Source organism: Poromitra crassiceps (genome assembly GCF_964638095.1).
Source record: "Poromitra crassiceps genome assembly, chromosome: 11".
Classification (NCBI taxonomy): domain Eukaryota; kingdom Metazoa; phylum Chordata; class Actinopteri; order Beryciformes; family Melamphaidae; genus Poromitra; species Poromitra crassiceps.
Genome location: NC_139643.1, coordinates 51,298,151 through 51,317,300, shown reverse-complemented (window position 1 = coordinate 51,317,300; position 19,150 = coordinate 51,298,151). Strand labels below are relative to the sequence as shown.

The following is a 19,150-nucleotide window of genomic DNA, read 5'->3' as shown; positions in this document are numbered from 1 at the left end:
TCTCTCCTGCTGTCCAGGAATAGTAACGTGACCTCCTCCTCTGCACTAGATTGTCACACATTGTTTTTAGTACGCAGGTGACTTTTCTCAAGCTCACTTGTGTAATATGTCACTTGGCAGTTCTCTTCTCTTTTTATGAATAAAGTTTTTTTTTTTATATGTATGCACGTGCTCTTCTTTCCCCCCCCTCTGTGCAATACAATACAAAAGTGGTCACAGTTTTTCTGGGGGATCTTCTCATTGTCACTGATATGAAATTGCTCATTAACTAAAGAAATGTACATATTGTACATTTCACCAATCACCAAAACTGTACAATGTTGTAGAGTTTTGGTGATTTTCATGTTTTATGGTAATTTCAATTGAAGGATTACATGAGTAGATCCAATTCTACAAGACTTGCTTTTATGAAGTCCTTTAAAAAAGGATCAACTGAAAGGTGCGTATATGGAGGTCAAGCTGTAATGGGATCAACTCAAAGGTATTTCCCCGGGTATATCGGCATAGAGATCCATTTAGCACACTTGTCATAACTGGTCAAAAAACACTGAAAAGGACAAATTTGAAGTCTTCACTCCAGGATGGATGCCTAACATCAGGGAATTCATGACTTTTTTTTTTTTATGGTTGAAAGTCAGAAAATAGCCGAACAGCACTTTTGAATGGAAGTCAATGGAGGACAGAATCATGTCCTTAACCCGGGATGTGTAACAACTAAACTAACCTGACAGAAAAGTTTAAAATGCCGTACGTTCCTTCAACACTGTTAGCTTGTGTGTGTTTGTGGAGGACAGGCCTGCTGACCTATAAAGGACTGTGTTGTGTAGGCCGATGAATCATACATGAACTGGCAGAGTAACATGAGAAAGGCTCACATGAATCCCTCAAACCTACAACCAACAGGCCAGCATCCAATGTCACATCTGATCTCACTCTGATGATAAAGGGACATGTCTGTCTGGGCCTGGGTCTGATCTCACTCTGATGATAAAGGGACATGTCTGTCTGGGCCTGGGTCTTTGGAAACACAGACAAAGCCCGACTGTCCTGTTATTTAGGGATAATTTCCCTGTTATCCTTAGGAAATAACAGGACGAGCCTGTAGCCAATCAGCGGGCTGGATGTTCCGGAGAAGCGTCCTCATTGGGTCACATGCTGAGCTGACGTCGAGTTAACAGAGGTGACCACTCACACCGGCAGCCACGCATTTCTGCTTTCAAAATAAAGCCTGGATTGTCACGTCATTGATGAATGTGATGCAACAGATGCTAAACAGATTAGATCATATTAATGGATATAGGGTGTATGCTAACCTGGGGGTATTTGTATTCTACCACAATTTAGTCATATAATTAATAATAGTTTGCATAAATTGATGTAGGCTAATAGTGAGAGAAAGAACTATCATCTATTCTTTGCTGTAGCTATCCTGATGCTATTGGCTGATTCCGCACTGAGGATCAATAACGTTTCGTCTTATCTTACAAATGGGACCTTCACTATTTGACGGCCATAAAAACACAGCACATCTTAAAGTGACAGGTTCGTGCTTTCATTTTGAAGGCCAATTTCCTAACTTCCTTTTCTAATCGTGTCTTACGCTGTCTTGACGTATCTCCGACCTCCGTCCTCAATTAGACTAGACCTGCAACTGGGCGACCACAGGAAAGCACAAATTAATGCTTTAAGCCAGGGTTTGTTCTTTTAGACAAGATTTATTTATTCTTGGTTTATTATTTCTACATTCCGGTCTTGCGGGTTTCTTCAGTCAGGCACTGAGATGGGCTGCGCCGGGTTCACCTGCTCCAAACACTCCCTGTGTGCGCTCAACATCCTCTATGTTGTGAGTATCCATAGCACAATGACATGTTGCCATATGGACTATTTTAGTGCCGCTTATGCAAATAGATGGTGTGTTTTTGCCCATCGATCCTGTGAGCGTGAATCCAGTGTAGGAAACATGAGGTTGTTGTTATCAATACAGCGGTGACTACACTGCCCTTATTTAATCAATTATCAATTATGATCAATTATTCACGCCGGTAACGTTACCTTGGCTGGAATAGGCTAAAGATGTAGACTGACATGTACCACGTGGTCAAATCAACATAACGAGCAATAAAACCAATAAAAACACCCAGATTCTTCTAGAAGGTGACTATAGTTTCTGAGCCATTTCACCCCTTCAGTCGTTTGATTATATAAGAATGCAGAGGACGTCCTGTGTTCAGCTTTGCCTTCCAGTGCTGATAGCGCTTATCTCTGCTGCTCTCAACTCAACTCATATCACCGCACGACAGCAGAGTATATCGTCTATAAAAGGCGACTATAGGCCCTCAAAAATGGCCACTACATGGAGAGCTTGTATAATATTAATAATATACCAAACTGGAAGTCAGAGATCACCCCCCAGATGTGTTGAAAGCAACACTTCCTTTTGCAGAGTGACGGTTTGAAATCTCGCTGTTCTGGGTTCAGCCAAACAGCTGTCACTGCTCTGGGTTCAAACAGCTGTGGCTGCTCTGGGTTCAGCCAAACAGCTGTGGCTGCTCTGGGTTCAAACAGCTGTCACTGCTCTGGGTTCAGCCAAACAGCTGTGGCTGCTCTGGGTTCAGCCAAACAGCTGTGTCTGCTCTGGGTTCAGCCAAACAGCTGTGGCTGCTCTGGGTTCAAACAGCTGTGGCTGCTCTGGGTTCAAACAGCTGTGGCTGCTCTGGGTTCAAACAGCTGTGGCTGCTCTGGGTTCAGTCAAACAGCTGTGTCTGCTCTGGGTTCAGCCAAACAGCTGTGTCTGCTCTGGGTTCAGTCAAACAGCTGTGTCTGCTCTGGGTTCAGCCAAACAGCTGTGTCTGCTCTGGGTTCAGCCAAACAGCTGTGGCTGCTCTGGGTTCAGTCAAACAGCTGTGCTCTGGGTTCAGTCAAACAGCTGTGGCTGCTTTGGGTTCAGTCAAACAGCTGTGGCTGCTCTGGGTTCAGTCAAACAGCTGTGGCTGCTTTGGGTTCAGCCAAACAGCTGTGGCTGCTCTGGGTTCAGTCAAACAGCTGTGGCTGCTCTGGGTTCAGTCAAACAGCTGTGGCTGCTTTGGGTTCAGTCAAACAGCTGTGGCTGCTCTGGGTTCAGTCAAACAGCTGTGGCTGCTTTGGGTTCAGCCAAACAGCTGTGGCTGCTCTGGGTTCAGTCAAACAGCTGTGGCTGCTTTGGGTTCAGCCAAACAGCTGTGTCTGCTCTGGGTTCAGCCAAACAGCTGTGGCTGCTTTGGGTTCAGTCAAACAGCTGTGGCTGCTCTGGGTTCAGTCAAACAGCTGTGGCTGCTTTGGGTTCAGTCAAACAGCTGTGGCTGCTTTGGGTTCAGTCAAACAGCTGTGGCTGCTTTGGGTTCAGCCAAACAGCTGTGGCTGCTCTGGGTTCAAACAGCTGTGGCTGCTTTGGGTTCAGTCAAACAGCTGTGGCTGCTTTGGGTTCAGTCAAACAGCTGTGGCTGCTCTGGGTTCAGCCAAACAGCTGTGGCTGCTCTGGGTTCAAACAGCTGTCACTGTTCTGGGGTCAGGTGTTGTTTGTGACTGTGTTTTATGACTAGTCAACTTTCACATGGGCACAGCAGCACATGTCTGGCTGGCATCATAACATCGCTCTTTGGACCCTCTTTGCTTCTTCTTGTCACTGCTGCCATCAGTAGCCTATAGGAGATAAACCCTATTCAGCGTTGTTGGTGTTGTGTAGCCTATATCCACTATATAGGCTTCAACCCTCTAGGTTTGGAGTTTTTCAATTGAAGCCACATATTGAATGTTGAATTCGGACCATTTTCATGCAATAAAAATTCAAGGTATTCAGTGTTTCTCCAATAATGTTGTTCTTGTCGGCTGGAAAAGCCTCTTCAACAGCTGTTAGATCAGTGGTTCTGAACGTGGGCTCTGGGAATCACCAGGGGTCATTGAGGAGGTTCCCAGCAAACTGATGTTCAACTGCACCATTATTTCATTTACAAGAAATTAACACAATTAGAGAATGACTATTTTGACTGATTGATGTTCATGACAACTGTACGGGTGGTGAATTTTAGCCCGGAACGAAGTTCGATGGTATTCAACCAATCAGGAATCTCGGAAACATAAACTGAGGCTGGTGATTGGGGGAAATGAGCAGATATCCTGCCTTATTTTGACCAACTTTGAGACACTCTGGTCATGCGGGAAAAAGGCTCTGTTATCTTTACAACCACCCACCAAAACCAAGCAGGCCTGTTTTATTGCACAATCCAAATCTTCATCAAAACTTCCCATTTTCAGCATGTAGCTTGTTAGCTTGTGTTGTTGTTGTTTGACAGCGGAGGAGGCATTTGAGAGCGACACGCAGGAAGTAGAAAGGGATTTCCCTTCACTCTGACTCAAATGTTCGAAGCCAATGGCAGAGCTTCTCCCCACAGTCTGCTTCCAGTCAACTGCTTTCTCCTGTGTCAGATGGACATCATGCTGGCTATGTCCATAATGTCTCCAGTGTGGTTTCTCCTGTGTCAGATGGACATCATGGTGGCTGGCTATGTCCATAATGTCTCCAGTGTGGTTTCTCCTGTGTCAGATGGACATCATGGTGGCTATGTCCATAATGTCTCCAGTGTGGTTTCTCCTGTGTCAGATGGACATCATGCTGGCTATGTCCATAATGTCTCCAGTGTGGTTTCTCCTGTGTCAGATGGTGAGTCTGCTGATGATGGGCATGGCGGCGTACGGGAAGTGGTTCGGCCTGGTGTCCAGCTTCCAGGTGGTGGGCGGGGTCATCGGCGTGGGTGTCTTCCTCTTCTTCGTGGCCCTGGCGGGTCTCATCGGAGCCATGAAGCACCACCAGGTCCTGCTCTTCTTCGTATCCTTTAAGCCAGCAGGAAGCCAGCTCACCTGAAGGTTACAGGGTCAAGGTCACAGGGTCAAGGTCACAGTCTAAGCCTTAGAATCGCCCATGATTATACAGCTCATAGATTCTGCTATTTATGCTAAAACCATAACCTTAACCTTAACCAATTTGTTTTACTTGCCTAAACATAACCAATGTTGTTAAATATGTTGGAAGGGGCGAGGTTTTCAAATTAACCGCCGTTAATTGTCTCAAATGTACGTTGAGATTGTACGTATCTGTGGATCGCAGAAACGTACAATGACAGCATTTTATTCTGGTGATTGAGTTGAAGATGTGACAATTATATTGTGGGACAGAAAAATAAATTTCAATATTAGCTATATTTTTAAATTGTGCTTCAGTATTTGTGCACAGTCAGACTTTTAAGATGGCATTCATATTTTCTGACAAGATTTAAGTCTTACCACCCAGAAAACGAAGTGCAGCAAACCTTATAAAATATTTAAATAGAGCACTTTCACTGCATTTGCCACTACTAAAAACCTAAAGACATCAGCTACAGCAGTGTCTAAAATGCAAATGTCTAATTGATTATTAATTGCTTTGAGAAAATTCACCTTCCTATTGCACTTTTTATTGTTTGTATTGAGATGGTTGTGCCACCTGTCATCTTTGGACTTTCGAACACCAAAACTCCCAAAATAGCATTCCAATAAAATACACTTTTTACAGAAGTATTATTCTTATTATTTTGTAAGTCAGTCATTTAATGCGGGTCATGTTACTGATCCAACAACACTAACCTTCTATACCCTCTTCACTGTGTTGTGGAAAATTCATGTTGCTTTAATTGTGCAACTGGATATGTGAGCGCAGTATTATATTTCACACTGTAGCAAAGCACAGATAGCAGCACTCACCCCTCTGTGTGCAGTCTCTCCTCTACAGCCAGTCTCTCCTCTACAGCCAGTCACCCCTCTACAGCCAGTCTCTCCTCTACAGCCAGTCTCTCCTCTACAGCCAGTCTCTCCTCTACAGCCAGTCTCTCCTCTACAGCCAGTCACCCCTCTACAGCCAGTCTCTCCTCTACAGCCAGTCTCTCCTCTACAGCCAGTCTCTCCTCTACAGCCAGTCTCTCCTCTACAGCCAGTCTCTCCTCTACAGCCAGTCTCTCCTCTACAGCCAGTCTCTCCTCTACAGCCAGTCTCTCCTCTACAGCCAGTCTCTCCTCTGTCTGCAGTCTCTCCTCTACAGCCAGTCACCCCTCTACAGCCAGTCTCTCCTCTACAGCCAGTCTCTCCTCTACAGCCAGTCTCTCCTCTGTCTGCAGTCTCTCCTCTACAGCCAGTCACCCCTCTGTGTGCAGTCTCTCCTCTGTGTGCAGTCTCTCCTCTACAGTCAGTCTCTCCTCTGTCTGCAGTCTCTCCTCTACAGCCAGTCACCCCTCTACAGCCAGTCACCCCTCTGTGTGCAGTCTCTCCTCTGTGTGCAGTCTCTCCTCTACAGCCAGTCTCTCCTCTACAGCCAGTCTCTCCTCTGTGTGCAGTCTCTCCTCTACAGTCAGTCTCTCCTCTGTCTGCAGTCTCTCCTCTACAGTCAGTCTCTCCTCTGTCTGCAGTCTCTCCTCTACAGCCAGTCACCCCTCTACAGCCAGTCACCCCTCTGTGTGCAGTCTCTCCTCTGTGTGCAGTCTCTCCTCTACAGCCAGTCTCTCCTCTACAGCCAGTCTCTCCTCTGTCTGCAGTCTCTCCTCTACAGTCAGTCTCTCCTCTACAGTCAGTCTCCCCTCTACAGCCAGTCTCTCCTCTGTCTGCAGTCTCTCCTCTACAGTCAGTCTCTCCTCTGTCTGCAGTCTCTCCTCTACAGCCGGTCTCTCCTCTAAAGTCAGTCTCTCCCCTACAGTCAGTCTCTCCTGTACAGTCAGTCTCTCCTCTACAGCCGGTCTCTCCTCTAAAGTCAGTCTCTCCCCTACAGTCAGTCTCTCCTCTACAGTCACTCAGGCATTCACACTGACGCTTTTTATCCAGGTATCACACATTTATTCTAGAAATGTACAGAACTTGAATGGTCATAAACATAAAATAGAGATGCACGATATTGGATGTTTTTGCCGATATTTTCCAACTCCTTTGGCACATTATCGATATGTATGCAGATTTTTTCCACCTAATTTCAGAGAGTCTCTCCTGTAGTGGAATTAACACATTATTATGTCTATTCTTATCATGATGGCCCACTGGCAGATGCAGGCATAAATACAATGCTTTTACAAATGTACACATTCACTGGACAAAATAAGAAAACATCTTTTTATTTCTGGTATATAACATTTTCCTTCAAACAAAACTAAGATTCATCCTACTTAAGTCGAGCATATGAGCATATAAAGCGTCATTTGATCAGCTTGTCATATGAGCATATAAAGCGTCATTTGATCAGCCTGTCGGCAGATTTGTTTGTTCGTTTCCGGCCGATGCCGATATTTTATTTTAAAGCCTTTATTGGCCGATCCCGATGAGGTGCTGATATCATCGTGCATCCCTACTCTGTGATATTCAACTTCCCATACAGTATTTGGGAAGAAAAGAACAGCATTTGTGTGACTAATGCTGCATTCGTTTTATGGTCGGAGGTGGGAAGTGGGAAACACGTTATTTCCGACCTACGTGTGTTCGAGCTCGTGTCCTTTATTTCTGTACGATTCCGCCTTGTTGGTAACCGGAGAGTGCTTATGTAGGTGGTACTTGCAGCAACCCATGTTAAGGGCTTGCCCAGGGGTGGATTCGAACTGCCGACCCTCGGCTTGGGAGTCAGACATGTTAACCGCAACACCAAGAGAGCTAGCTCCCTTGGCGGAGCTGATTAACATGCCTTCATACCTGGGGAGTGAGTTTAACCAATCCACTCGCTACCACTCGGGACTCGCGAGGAATCCGCGCTGATTCAACTCAGTTACACTTAGAATCAGTCAGATCATCACTTAGCAAAGAGCGTCATAATGTAAACACATGGTTATGCAACAATAAGCTATCCTGCACTTAGGAAAATCTGAATGTAAGCTTCCACCTTCGGTCAGGACAGCTGAAACACTGCCGATCTTTCGGAAAAGACTAAAGACTCACCTTTTCAGGCTCCATCTGGGCCCTTCTTGATCTAACTTCTTTCTCTATCTTTCAAAAAAAAAACTAAACTAAACTAAACTTGTACCACTGTTCCTTCAGAAGTTGTAGTTATCATAGACTGTGCTGCATAGTTGATTGCTCTATTGCTGACAAAAATGTGTTATTGTAAGTCGCTTTGGATAAAAGCATCTGCCAAATGACGTAATGTAATGTAATGTAATGTAATGTAATGTAATGTATTGTTTTTGGATCAAAGCATAAATTAAGGGACCAACACAGTTTTCCAGTGGAAAACAATTACAAGAGGTCCAGTATTATCGCAGTATTATGACAAGTGAGGCTGTGGCATCTCTCTGGATCAGAGTATGACAAGTGAGGCTGTGGCACCTCTCTGGATCAGAGTATGACAAGTGAGGCTGTGGCATCTCTCTGGATCAGAGTATGACAAGTGAGGCTGTGGCACCTCTCTGGATCAGAGTATGACAAGTGAGGCTGTGGCACCTCTCTGGATCAGAGTATGACAAGTGAGGCTGTGGCATCTCTCTGGATCAGAGTATGACAAGTGAGGATGTGGCATCTCTCTGGATCAGAGTATGACAAGTGAGGCTGTGGCATCTCTCTGGATCAGAGTATGACAAGTGAGGCTGTGGCACCTCTCTGGATCAGAGTATGACAAGTGAGGCTGTGGCATCTCTCTGGATCAGAGTATGACAAGTGAGGCTGTGGCACCTCTCTGGATCAGAGTATGACAAGTGAGGCTGTGGCATCTCTCTGGATCAGAGTATGACAAGTGAGGCTGTGGCACCTCTCTGGATCAGAGTATGATGAGTGAGGCTGTGGCATCTCTCTGGATCAGAGTATGAAGAGTGAGGCTGTGGCACCTCTCTGGATCAGAGTATGAAGAGTGAGGCTGTGGCATCTCTCTGGATCAGAGTATGACAAGTGAGGCTGTGGCATCTCTCTGGATCAGAGTATGACAAGTGAGGCTGTGGCACCTCTCTGGATCAGAGTATGACAAGTGAGGCTGTGGCATCTCTCTGGATCAGAGTATGACAAGTGAGGCTGTGGCACCTCTCTGGATCAGAGTATGACAAGTGAGGCTGTGGCACCTCTCTGGATCAGAGTATGACAAGTGAGGCTGTGGCACCTCTCTGGATTAGAGTATGACAAGTGAGGCTGTGGCATCTCTCTGGATCAGAGTATGACAAGTGAGGCTGTGGCACCTCTCTGGATCAGAGTATGAAGAGTGAGGCTGTGGCACCTCTCTGGATCAGAGTATGACAAGTGAGGCTGTGGAATCTCTCTGGATCAGAGTATGACAAGTGAGGCTGTGGCACCTCTCTGGATCAGAGTATGACAAGTGAGGCTGTGGCACCTCTCTGGATCAGAGTATGACAAGTGAGGCTGTGGCATCTCTCTGGATCAGAGTATGAAGAGTGAGGCTGTGGCATCTCTCTGGATCAGAGTATGACAAGTGAGGCTGTGGCATCTCTCTGGATCAGAGTATGAAGAGTGAGGCTGTGGCATCTCTCTGGATCAGAGTATGACAAGTGAGGCTGTGGCATCTCTCTGGATCAGAGTATGACAAGTGAGGCTGTGGCATCTCTCTGGATCAGAGTATGACAAGTGAGGCTGTGGCACCTCTCTGGATCAGAGTATGAAGAGTGAGGCTGTGGCATCTCTCTGGATCAGAGTATGACAAGTGAGGCTGTGGCATCTCTCTGGATCAGAGTATGACAAGTGAGGCTGTGGCACCTCTCTGGATCAGAGTATGACAAGTGAGGCTGTGGCATCTCTCTGGATCAGAGTATGAAGAGTGAGGCTGTGGCATCTCTCTGGATCAGAGTATGACAAGTGAGGCTGTGGCATCTCTCTGGATCAGAGTATGACAAGTGAGGCTGTGGCATCTCTCTGGATCAGAGTATGACAAGTGAGGCTGTGGCACCTCTCTGGATCAGAGTATGACAAGTGAGGCTGTGGCATCTCTCTGGATCAGAGTATGAAGAGTGAGGCTGTGGCATCTCTCTGGATCAGAGTATGACAAGTGAGGCTGTGGCATCTCTCTGGATCAGAGTATGACAAGTGAGGCTGTGGCATCTCTCTGGATCAGAGTATGACAAGTGAGGCTGTGGCACCTCTCTGGATCAGAGTATGACAAGTGAGGCTGTGGCATCTCTCTGGATCAGAGTATGAAGAGTGAGGCTGTGGCATCTCTCTGGATCAGAGTATGACAAGTGAGGCTGTGGCATCTCTCTGGATCAGAGTATGACAAGTGAGGCTGTGGCACCTCTCTGGATCAGAGTATGACAAGTGAGGCTGTGGCATCTCTCTGGATCAGAGTATGACAAGTGAGGCTGTGGCACCTCTCTGGATCAGAGTATGACAAGTGAGGCTGTGGCATCTCTCTGGATCAGAGTATGACAAGTGAGGCTGTGGCATCTCTCTGGATCAGAGTATGACAAGTGAGGCTGTGGCACCTCTCTGGATCAGAGTATGACAAGTGAGGCTGTGGCATCTCTCTGGATCAGAGTATGACAAGTGAGGCTGTGGCACCTCTCTGCATCAGAGTATGACAAGTGAGGCTGTGGCACCTCTCTGGATCAGAGTATGACAAGTGAGGCTGTGGCACCTCTCTGGATCAGAGTATGACAAGTGAGGCTGTGGCATCTCTCTGGATCAGAGTATGACAAGTGAGGCTGTGGCATCTCTCTGGATCAGAGTATGACAAGTGAGGCTGTGGCATCTCTCTGGATCAGAGTATGACAAGTGAGGCTGTGGCATCTCTCTGGATCAGAGTATGACAAGTGAGGCTGTGGCACCTCTCTGGATCAGAGTATGACAAGTGAGGCTGTGGCATCTCTCTGGATCAGAGTATGACAAGTGAGGCTGTGGCACCTCTCTGGATCAGAGTATGACAAGTGAGGCTGTGGCACCTCTCTGGATCAGAGTATGACAAGTGAGGCTGTGGCATCTCTCTGTCATTGGGAAAATCCACTCAAGGACAAAGTATTTGATAAGAATATTATCCTTGACAAGAAGACCAAGAAGCTTTTAGCTACATCGTTAATTCAATGTCATTATGATACACCTGCTTATCCTCCTGCTTATCCTGGTACAGTGGCTCATTATGACTACACCTGCTTATCCTGGTACAGTGGCTTCACTAAAAGATCAAAAGACAAGCTTCAAAAAGCACAAAACAAACTAATGAGGGTTATTCTTAACCTCAGTACAAGAACGCATGTTAGCCCAAACCATTTTAAAGAGTTGAATTGGCTCCCCGTTGAAAGTAGAGTTCAACAGTTAAAACTCATCGTGGTCTATAAAATATTGCATGACCTTTGTCCAAATTACTTACTTTACTAAGTATTTTCAGTTTGTTCGGGGACACTCATAGCCTGAACACGAGAGCAGGTGTAGCGGACTTGAAACTACCTAATCTAAACAGCAAGGTGTGGAGAAGTACTTTCCTCTATACGGGGGCTGAGGAGTGGAACAAGATCCCGAACCAAATGAAGTCTGCCAATTCTCTGAGCGGTTTTAAGAACCAGTTTTTAAGACCAGGGACCATGTTGGAAATAAGTGTCCGCACTTTTACATGCATCTCCCTTCGATTTTGCTGTAAACTATTAGACAGCTAACAGCTAATTTTTAGGTTTAACCAACTACTGTATTGGTATGCTGATTGGTCTGAAAGCATACTATTGTTGAAAATAAAAAGATAAAATTGCCAAATTGTTTTAAATTCATCCAATCTTATTTTTCCCACCATATATGATGTGGGTGGCCATGTTGAAATTGTCATGTCAAATGACAAGCTGGGAGCAACTAGAGGTAGAGAAATCATACCTGGGTTTGCGAGTAGGAACTCTGAGTTGACGCCCGTTTTATTAGATTTTTCCTATTAGCAAGTGGAAAATAAACGACCTCAGAGTTCTAAACGGATGCATCATGGTTGGTGGTGTTCAGGTGTGTATATTTGATGGTGTTCAGGTGTGTATGTTTGGTGGTGTTCCTTGACAGTGAAGCCCAGTACATGATCGTCCTGTTCCTGGTGTTTATCGTGCAGTTCTCTGTTTCCAGCGCCTGTTTGGCCATCAACACAGAACAGCAGGTAGGACCTCCACCTCTTCACACTCTTAACTGACTCTTAACCGTCTCTTTACCTCACAGAGAGCTGGCTGTTTGTTGCAGAGCGGTTGTAGAAATGCTTGTTCCTCTCTCTGTGTTGTAGAATGAGCTGCTGGAGGTCGGCTGGAATAACTCTCTGAGCACCCAGAGAGACGTGGAGAAAAGCCTCAACTGCTGTGGCTTCAAGCAGGTGGACGTGAACGGGACCTGTGACGCTGTATGTCTGTCTGGCACCAACACTCCCATTCACCTTATGTAGAAGAGACAGACTAACAGCCTGTGACGCTGTATGTCTGGCACCAACACTCCCATTCACCTTATGTAGAAGAGACAGACTAACAGCCTGTGACGCTGTATGTCTGGCACCAACACTCCCATTCACCTTATGTAGAAGAGACAGACTAACAGCCTGTGACGCTGTATGTCTGGCACCAACACTCCCATTCACCTTATGTAGAAGAGACAGACTAACAGGAAGCTGTATGTCTGACACCAACACTCCTATTCACCTTATGTAGAAGAGACAGACTAACAGGAAGTGTAAAGACAATCGGAACCGATTGTGTTGACACTTCCTGTGGCAGAGCTTATCCCCGCAGTCTGCTTCCAGTGATTCACTATGTTTGACCAGAGACGATCTCTGGTTTGACCTGCAGGCAAAACCATGTTTTTTTAAACAGGAAGTTGTAACACAAATGGGTCAAGTGGGCGTGGCTACATAGGGTGAATACAAATGGTTTATTCAGGATGGCAAAACCCATGCATTTTCCAGAAACGCTGGTACGGATGGAACCCGAAACCATAATGCTATCGCCGGCGGAGGCCTAACAAAACATAACATTTTGCGTAGAATGTGTTGAAAGAGACTTACGGTTGAAAAAAGATTGAGGAAGTGATTTATTGTGAACCCTCCTCCTCACGGAAACTCCAAATCCACTTGACACATTAGCAGCAGCAGCACCACCGCAGAGCAAACTGCGGGGGGCGCTGGTTCTGCGTCTCAACACGGCACTACCACCTATATCCACCTGGTTTTGTCTCAGTGTTGTGTCTCTGGTCCTCTGCAGACCTGCTTCCCCAGCCACTCGTGCCGGCCGTGTGCAGACAGGATCCAGGAACACGCCGGCGAGGTGCTTCGCTTCGTGGGCGGGGTCGGACTCTTCTTCAGCTTCACAGAGGTCAGAGGTCAAACTCAGTGGCGGTTTTACAATTAGGCATAGGTAGGCAATTGCCTTAGGCCTCGTCCACCAGGGGGCCTCAGGAGAGAGAGAGAGAGAGAGAGAGAGAGAGAGAGAGAGAGAGAGAGAGAGAGAGAGAGAGAGAGAGAGAGAGAGAGAGAGAGAGAGAGAGAGAGAGAGAGAGAGAGAGAGAGAGAGAGAGAGAGAGAGAGAGAGATATCTAGCAGTGCATGTCCTTAACGAGGCAATAGCCTACATACATTGTGCCATGCTGGCTGCAGACACTCTTGAAACAAGGGCCCTTTCTCAATAGCAAGAATGCATTCTTGTTCTTGTGTTCTTGGGGAGAACGTTCTCGCTAGTTGTTCTTGGAAGAATGAACTCGATAGAGTTTGAGACGATGCGTTCTTGAGACTATTGCGCAATACCAGCGCAGAGGCCACCTGCAGTACTACACAAATAAAAAGCTCCGCTGATGTAGATACAGCCACTTGTGCTCTGGACAACACACGTTATACGACACGCACAGGGAAGAGAAAGGCATCTACGTTCTAGTTTGACTATCAGGAATATGACAAATAGGCGAATCTCCCAAAATTTTGCTGTATCCCTTTAAGTAGTCTGTCATTTGCATTTTGCAATGCAGAGGGGTTTTAGAAAATGACAACTACCTCTGTTGTAAACTAGCAATGACACTTGTGCTGCGCCTTGAACTAAGGCTGTGACTGGCTGACTGTCATGTGTCCTTGTTTCAGATCCTGGGAGTGTGGCTCACATATCGCTACAGGAACCAGAAGGACCCCAGAGCGAACCCCAGTGCTTTCCTGTGAGAGTCACCTCACCACTCCTCCTGTGGACCTTCTGTGGGCTTTACCTGTAAATACCAGAGTGACTTGTGTGTTTCCACCGTTTGCTGCAGCAGACGTGTACGGTGTTCTCCTGTCAAGTGTTTGGTTTTCAAGAGTGAGGTGTGTTCTGAAAACAAAACAAAAACAAACAAAAAACCTGTTGTATGTGGAGGAAGCTGCGTGGACGTGGTGTCTGGACCGAGGCACGGGTGGGCTGCCACAGCCTCAACTCTCCTCCATGGATCTACATCTCTGCATCACATGCGTCCGTTGTTGAGGTAAAGATGACGACTGCATAGAAAACTTCTAACGCACTGAAACTAGAGACGCACCGATTGTGACGTTCTGGGCCGATATGGATACCAATGTTTAAAATAACAATTTGGCCGATAGCCAATGTCCTGATCTTTCAGCGTTGCTCAGTCTATCTGATGAGCATCGTTAGTAGAATCAGTGACGCACAGGCGCTCCTCCCTGCCGTCGCTCCATCGTGCTGATTCCTTGACCAGAGTTCAATTAAGTTAAATTCAAGTGCAACTGGTCCAGAAGATTGTCAGATTTCAAAGTGGGCCCCGGCATTATACTGTATACAGTGAATTCATACGTTCTGCACTTGTGGGTGAAAAAGAGGGAATATTGTCTATAACAGTCTGCTGTATATTCCAAAACCTATTTATGCAGCCTGCTTGCTAATGTTGAACCTGACCATCCTGAACTGCTTTTTGTTTTTGTTTTTTGTCGTTCTTCATTCTTCATCTGAACTCTGCAGAACAGTCAGTGCAATAATGTCAGAAACGACTTCTCTGCATAATGAATTATCAGACTAAATGATTTTGACAGTGTTTGAAAGTACGATGCACGTGTGTGGCCACTAGTGATGTGACGTTCGCGAACGATCCGAATCTATTGAACGGCTCTTTGCTATGAACGAAGGGAACCGAGTCCTACTTGAGAGCCGTTCATTTTAATGTTGTGCCTAAATTTAACTGCCTGCCGCTCCCCACCACACACAGGTTAGACCTCCCTCCCTCTGCTAGCCCGCTGAGCAGGGAGGATAAGGTGCGCTCGTTAATTGCTACTGGTGCATGCTTAATATCAAAACGGGCTACGCCGCGGAGTGCATCTGATGACTTTCTGAGCAGCGAAGTGTTGCATGAACTGCATTCGAGGAAAGCCAACTTTATTTACACAACACATTTCATAGAAGAAGTAAATTCACTGACTAAGCGCAGATGGATATGGTGTCACCTTGTGTCATATTTACAATGCAGATCATTGACATTAGGTCTGGACATACTGTGAGTAATTTAATGCTGCTGCCGTCCACAGATGCTAAATGAAATAGTGGTGGGTCTAAGATCAAATCTGATCCAAATCGTACCGTATCATTATCCTAGTGATAAACAGATAAACAATAGTGCGCGCCCCATTAAAAAAGAAAAAGGGAACGAGGAGCCGCTATTTTGAACGTCTCTCAGAAAGGAACGGAGCCATAAGATCCGGCTCCCTCCAAAGAGCCGTAATTCCCATCACTAGTGGCCACGCTGTCTCACGGTGATCTGTGTTAGTCGTGTTGTTTCATCTATTGAACGGTGCACATGGACGACACACACCAGTTTGTCCTTTTTTTGTGACAGTGAGAACGATCACGTATTTCAACAGGAAGTGACGTGTGCGACATTCAAATAGGCCGGACGGGGAACTAAACTTCACTCGTCACTTAAAGTACAGCTGCTTCTTCTACCAGAACTAATAGCATTACTTTACTCTTGCTAACTTCATCGCACACCGCTTAGACTGTAACTCATACTTATTTTAATGCCTATTTAACTTGGACTGTAAATTCATGTAAATTAATATTTAATGCCTACTGAACACTTCTCCACTCATGTATATATTGTATATATTGGACTGCACTTGCAATGTTGTGATTGTCTTTTTATTGTTTTTCCTATTTCTTTATCTGAATATTGATATGACCGCTACGCTGCATAATGACACCAAGGCCATGTTCACATTACAGGCAAATCTGATTTGCTGCTAAAGTCATTAATCATCATTATCTTGATTGGTTTCTCAAATCTGATTTGGGAGTGTGTCCACACTGCCACAAATCTGATTTGGTGGCGGTGTTCAAGTGGGATCTGTGTGTCCAGATACAATGAGCCAACATACAATGTTTCTGGCAGTGTTTGCATGTCTGCTCTCTGCTCTTCAAGTCCCCGCCCCCTGCAAAAGACACTCTCAAATCTGATTTGGGTGATCAGCGCGTCGAAAGCAGATTGGAAACTACCTCCATATGTGGTTTGGGACAAGTGACACAAATCAGACTTGGAGCGTCCAGACTCATAAAACCAATCTGGATAGAATCATTAATAGGTCACTAAAGTTCACAAATCAGATTTGGCCTCCTAGTCTGAACATGACCTAAGACAAATTCCTCATATGTAATCTTGTAAACTGGCAATAAAAGTGATTCTGATTCTGATATATGACTAGGACTGTAGGTATGTATAGGGTAGCAGAAGTGGGAGAGTGTAGAATAGGTTTGGGGATTCTAGAGCAGAACACAAGATGTCTGCTCAGATGTGCGTTTACTGCGGTGGTCAAATCCCCGATCGTGTCTGTCTGGGCTGGGCTAGCAGCTAAATTCTAACTTTGCTGAATGGATCAGCGGGGGATTTACCCCACCCTGACCACGCCCCCAGCCGGGCTGAGCCTGCTAACCCAGCGTCTATGACGAGACATCGCCTCAACCTCAAAATGGAGACCAGGTCGTATGGAAACCTTCAGGTTTTCAAAAGTCTACATTTGAAGCATAATTGTCTCATTTACCGTAGCCAAAGTGGCAAAATCGTGTCCATGTATAGACAGTTTTAACTTGACAACAATAACAACCGTCACAACCCACCTGAATATCCGGTTTACTTCCTGTATACATAGCTGAGCGCAGGCTGATATTCGGCTCATATTAAATGTTAACGTTAAGCCGTGTCTCCGACAGACACATTAACAAGGTAGCCTATTTCGGTCTTTATGTTGTATTGTGTGGTTAATTGAAAACTAAGAGGAGGGAGGGGTGGGGAGACGACTTCAAATCCCCTGCAGGAATCGAACCTGCACTTCTCCGCATACAATGCGGTTGTTAAGGTGACCGCCTTAACCCCTAGACCATACATGGGCAACATACGGGCGCCCCCTGTGTGGCCCGCGATGGAATTGAGAAAAAAAAAAAAAATGTTTTACAGTGCACTTGAACGCAACATGCAATATACCTGCTGAATAAGTGTCCAAATGTTCATGTCATTCTGGGCAATACTCTTCTGTTATAACATTTCAGTCTGGAATATGGAATATCTTTCAATAATATTTATGACTAAAAGGCTAAAAGTAATCTCATGTGTAAGAAATGACTGTTCTACATTGAAGTAGAAATTTAAATAATTAACTTGTTGGTTTTGGATTTATTTAGCTTCAAGAGTGCATTTTTGTTCTTGTGTGACCCTCAACACAGGCTTTGAGAATCCCGGGCCACTTACTGATACTTATGCTTAAATTAACCCACTCATATTCTGGTTTATTTCAAGAAAAACATTTAGGCTAGTGGAAATTCTAATTGGCTGGTAACTTTAAAATCTAGCAGCCATATTGGCAGGTGGTGAAAAAAGTTAATTTCAAGCCCTGCAGGGAGAGCAGGTGGTGACATAGGAGTGAGTGAGGAAAAGGATCAAATATTGGTGGTTAAGACTGAATAATGACATCACAATTGTTAATTTAAAATGAGTTATTCCTCTAAACCTTGCTTCAAATGCCCCAAATTTTTCGTGCTGGGGCCGTTCAGCCCTCAGCAAAATCTGGTAGCGAGGACATTTTTTTGTGGCCCTCTCTATCATCAAAGTTGATGATAGAGAGGGCCCCATGAAAAATAGTTGCCCACCCCTGTGTTAGAGGGTACACACAGGAGAATACTGTCACAGAGGACTAAGAGATGATTTACCATCTAAGGCAGGGGTGGGCAACTATTTTTCATGGGGGGCCACATGAGAAACCCAGATTGTTGCCGGGGGCCGAACAAATATTGTCATGCCGTAACCCATGGATGGGCAACTTTGATGATAGAGAGGGCCACAAAAAAAGTCCTCGCTACCAGATTTTGCTGAGGGCTGAACGGCGCCAGCGCGAAAAAATTGGGGCATTTGAAGCCAGGTTTAGAGGAATAACTCATTTTAAATTAACAGTTGTGATGTCATTATTCAGTCTTAACCACCAATATTTGATCCTTTTCCTCACTCACTCCTATGTCACCACACTCTCCCTGCAGGGCTTGAAATTAACTTTTTTCACCACCTGCCAATATGGCTGCTAGATTTTAAAGTTACCAGCCAATTAGAATTTCCACTATCCGAAATGTTTTTCTTGAAATAAACCAGAATATGAGTGGGTTAATTTAAGCATAAGTATCAGTAAGTGGCCGGGATTCTCAAAGCCTGTGTTGAGGGTCACACGAACATGCACTCTTGAAGCTAAATAAATCCAAAACCAACAAGTTAATTATTTAAATTTCTACCTCAATGTAGAACAGCCATTTCTTACACATGAGATTACTTTTGGCCTTTTAGTCATAAATATTATTGAAAGATATTCCATATTCCAGACTGAAATGCTATAACAGAAGTAACGTTCAGTCATAACTCATTTATAATTAAGCCCATAGTTAATGAACTAATCATCACATATTTTATATACTGTATATGTTGTAAGCCTAATCTTTGGCATCACAGCTGCTTTTTACATGTATGGGATAATACAGGCTAATATACAAGGTGTCCCAAGCTCTGAGTCATTATAAACTCAATTAGCTACAGAAGCTAATGTTCACATTCAGTCCTTGTATATTTCTCTCATGTGTTCATCATTCCTGAACTCACGGACGGAGCGACACAGGAAGTCCTTCGTCCCCACGGCCATCAGGCTGTTTAATAAGTCTGTTGATGGCAGGAGATCGCCGGCACGCAGCAG

At 45.3% G+C, this 19,150-nt stretch overlaps 1 protein-coding gene across 1 annotated transcript; it reads left to right on the top strand.

The window, feature by feature from the left end:
* Positions 1-1,780: 1,780 nt before the first annotated feature.
* Positions 1,781-14,131, top strand: tspan13b (tetraspanin 13b; the record flags this gene model as incomplete). The annotated part of the gene is made up of 6 exons (XM_083646315.1): positions 1,781-1,843; positions 4,694-4,861; positions 12,008-12,088; positions 12,209-12,322; positions 13,173-13,283; positions 14,039-14,131. The coding sequence occupies 6 exons, from the start codon at positions 1,781-1,783 to the stop codon at positions 14,111-14,113; spliced, it is 612 nt and encodes a 203-aa protein (XP_083502441.1). The 3' UTR covers positions 14,114-14,131.
* Positions 14,132-19,150: the final 5,019 nt, after the last annotated feature.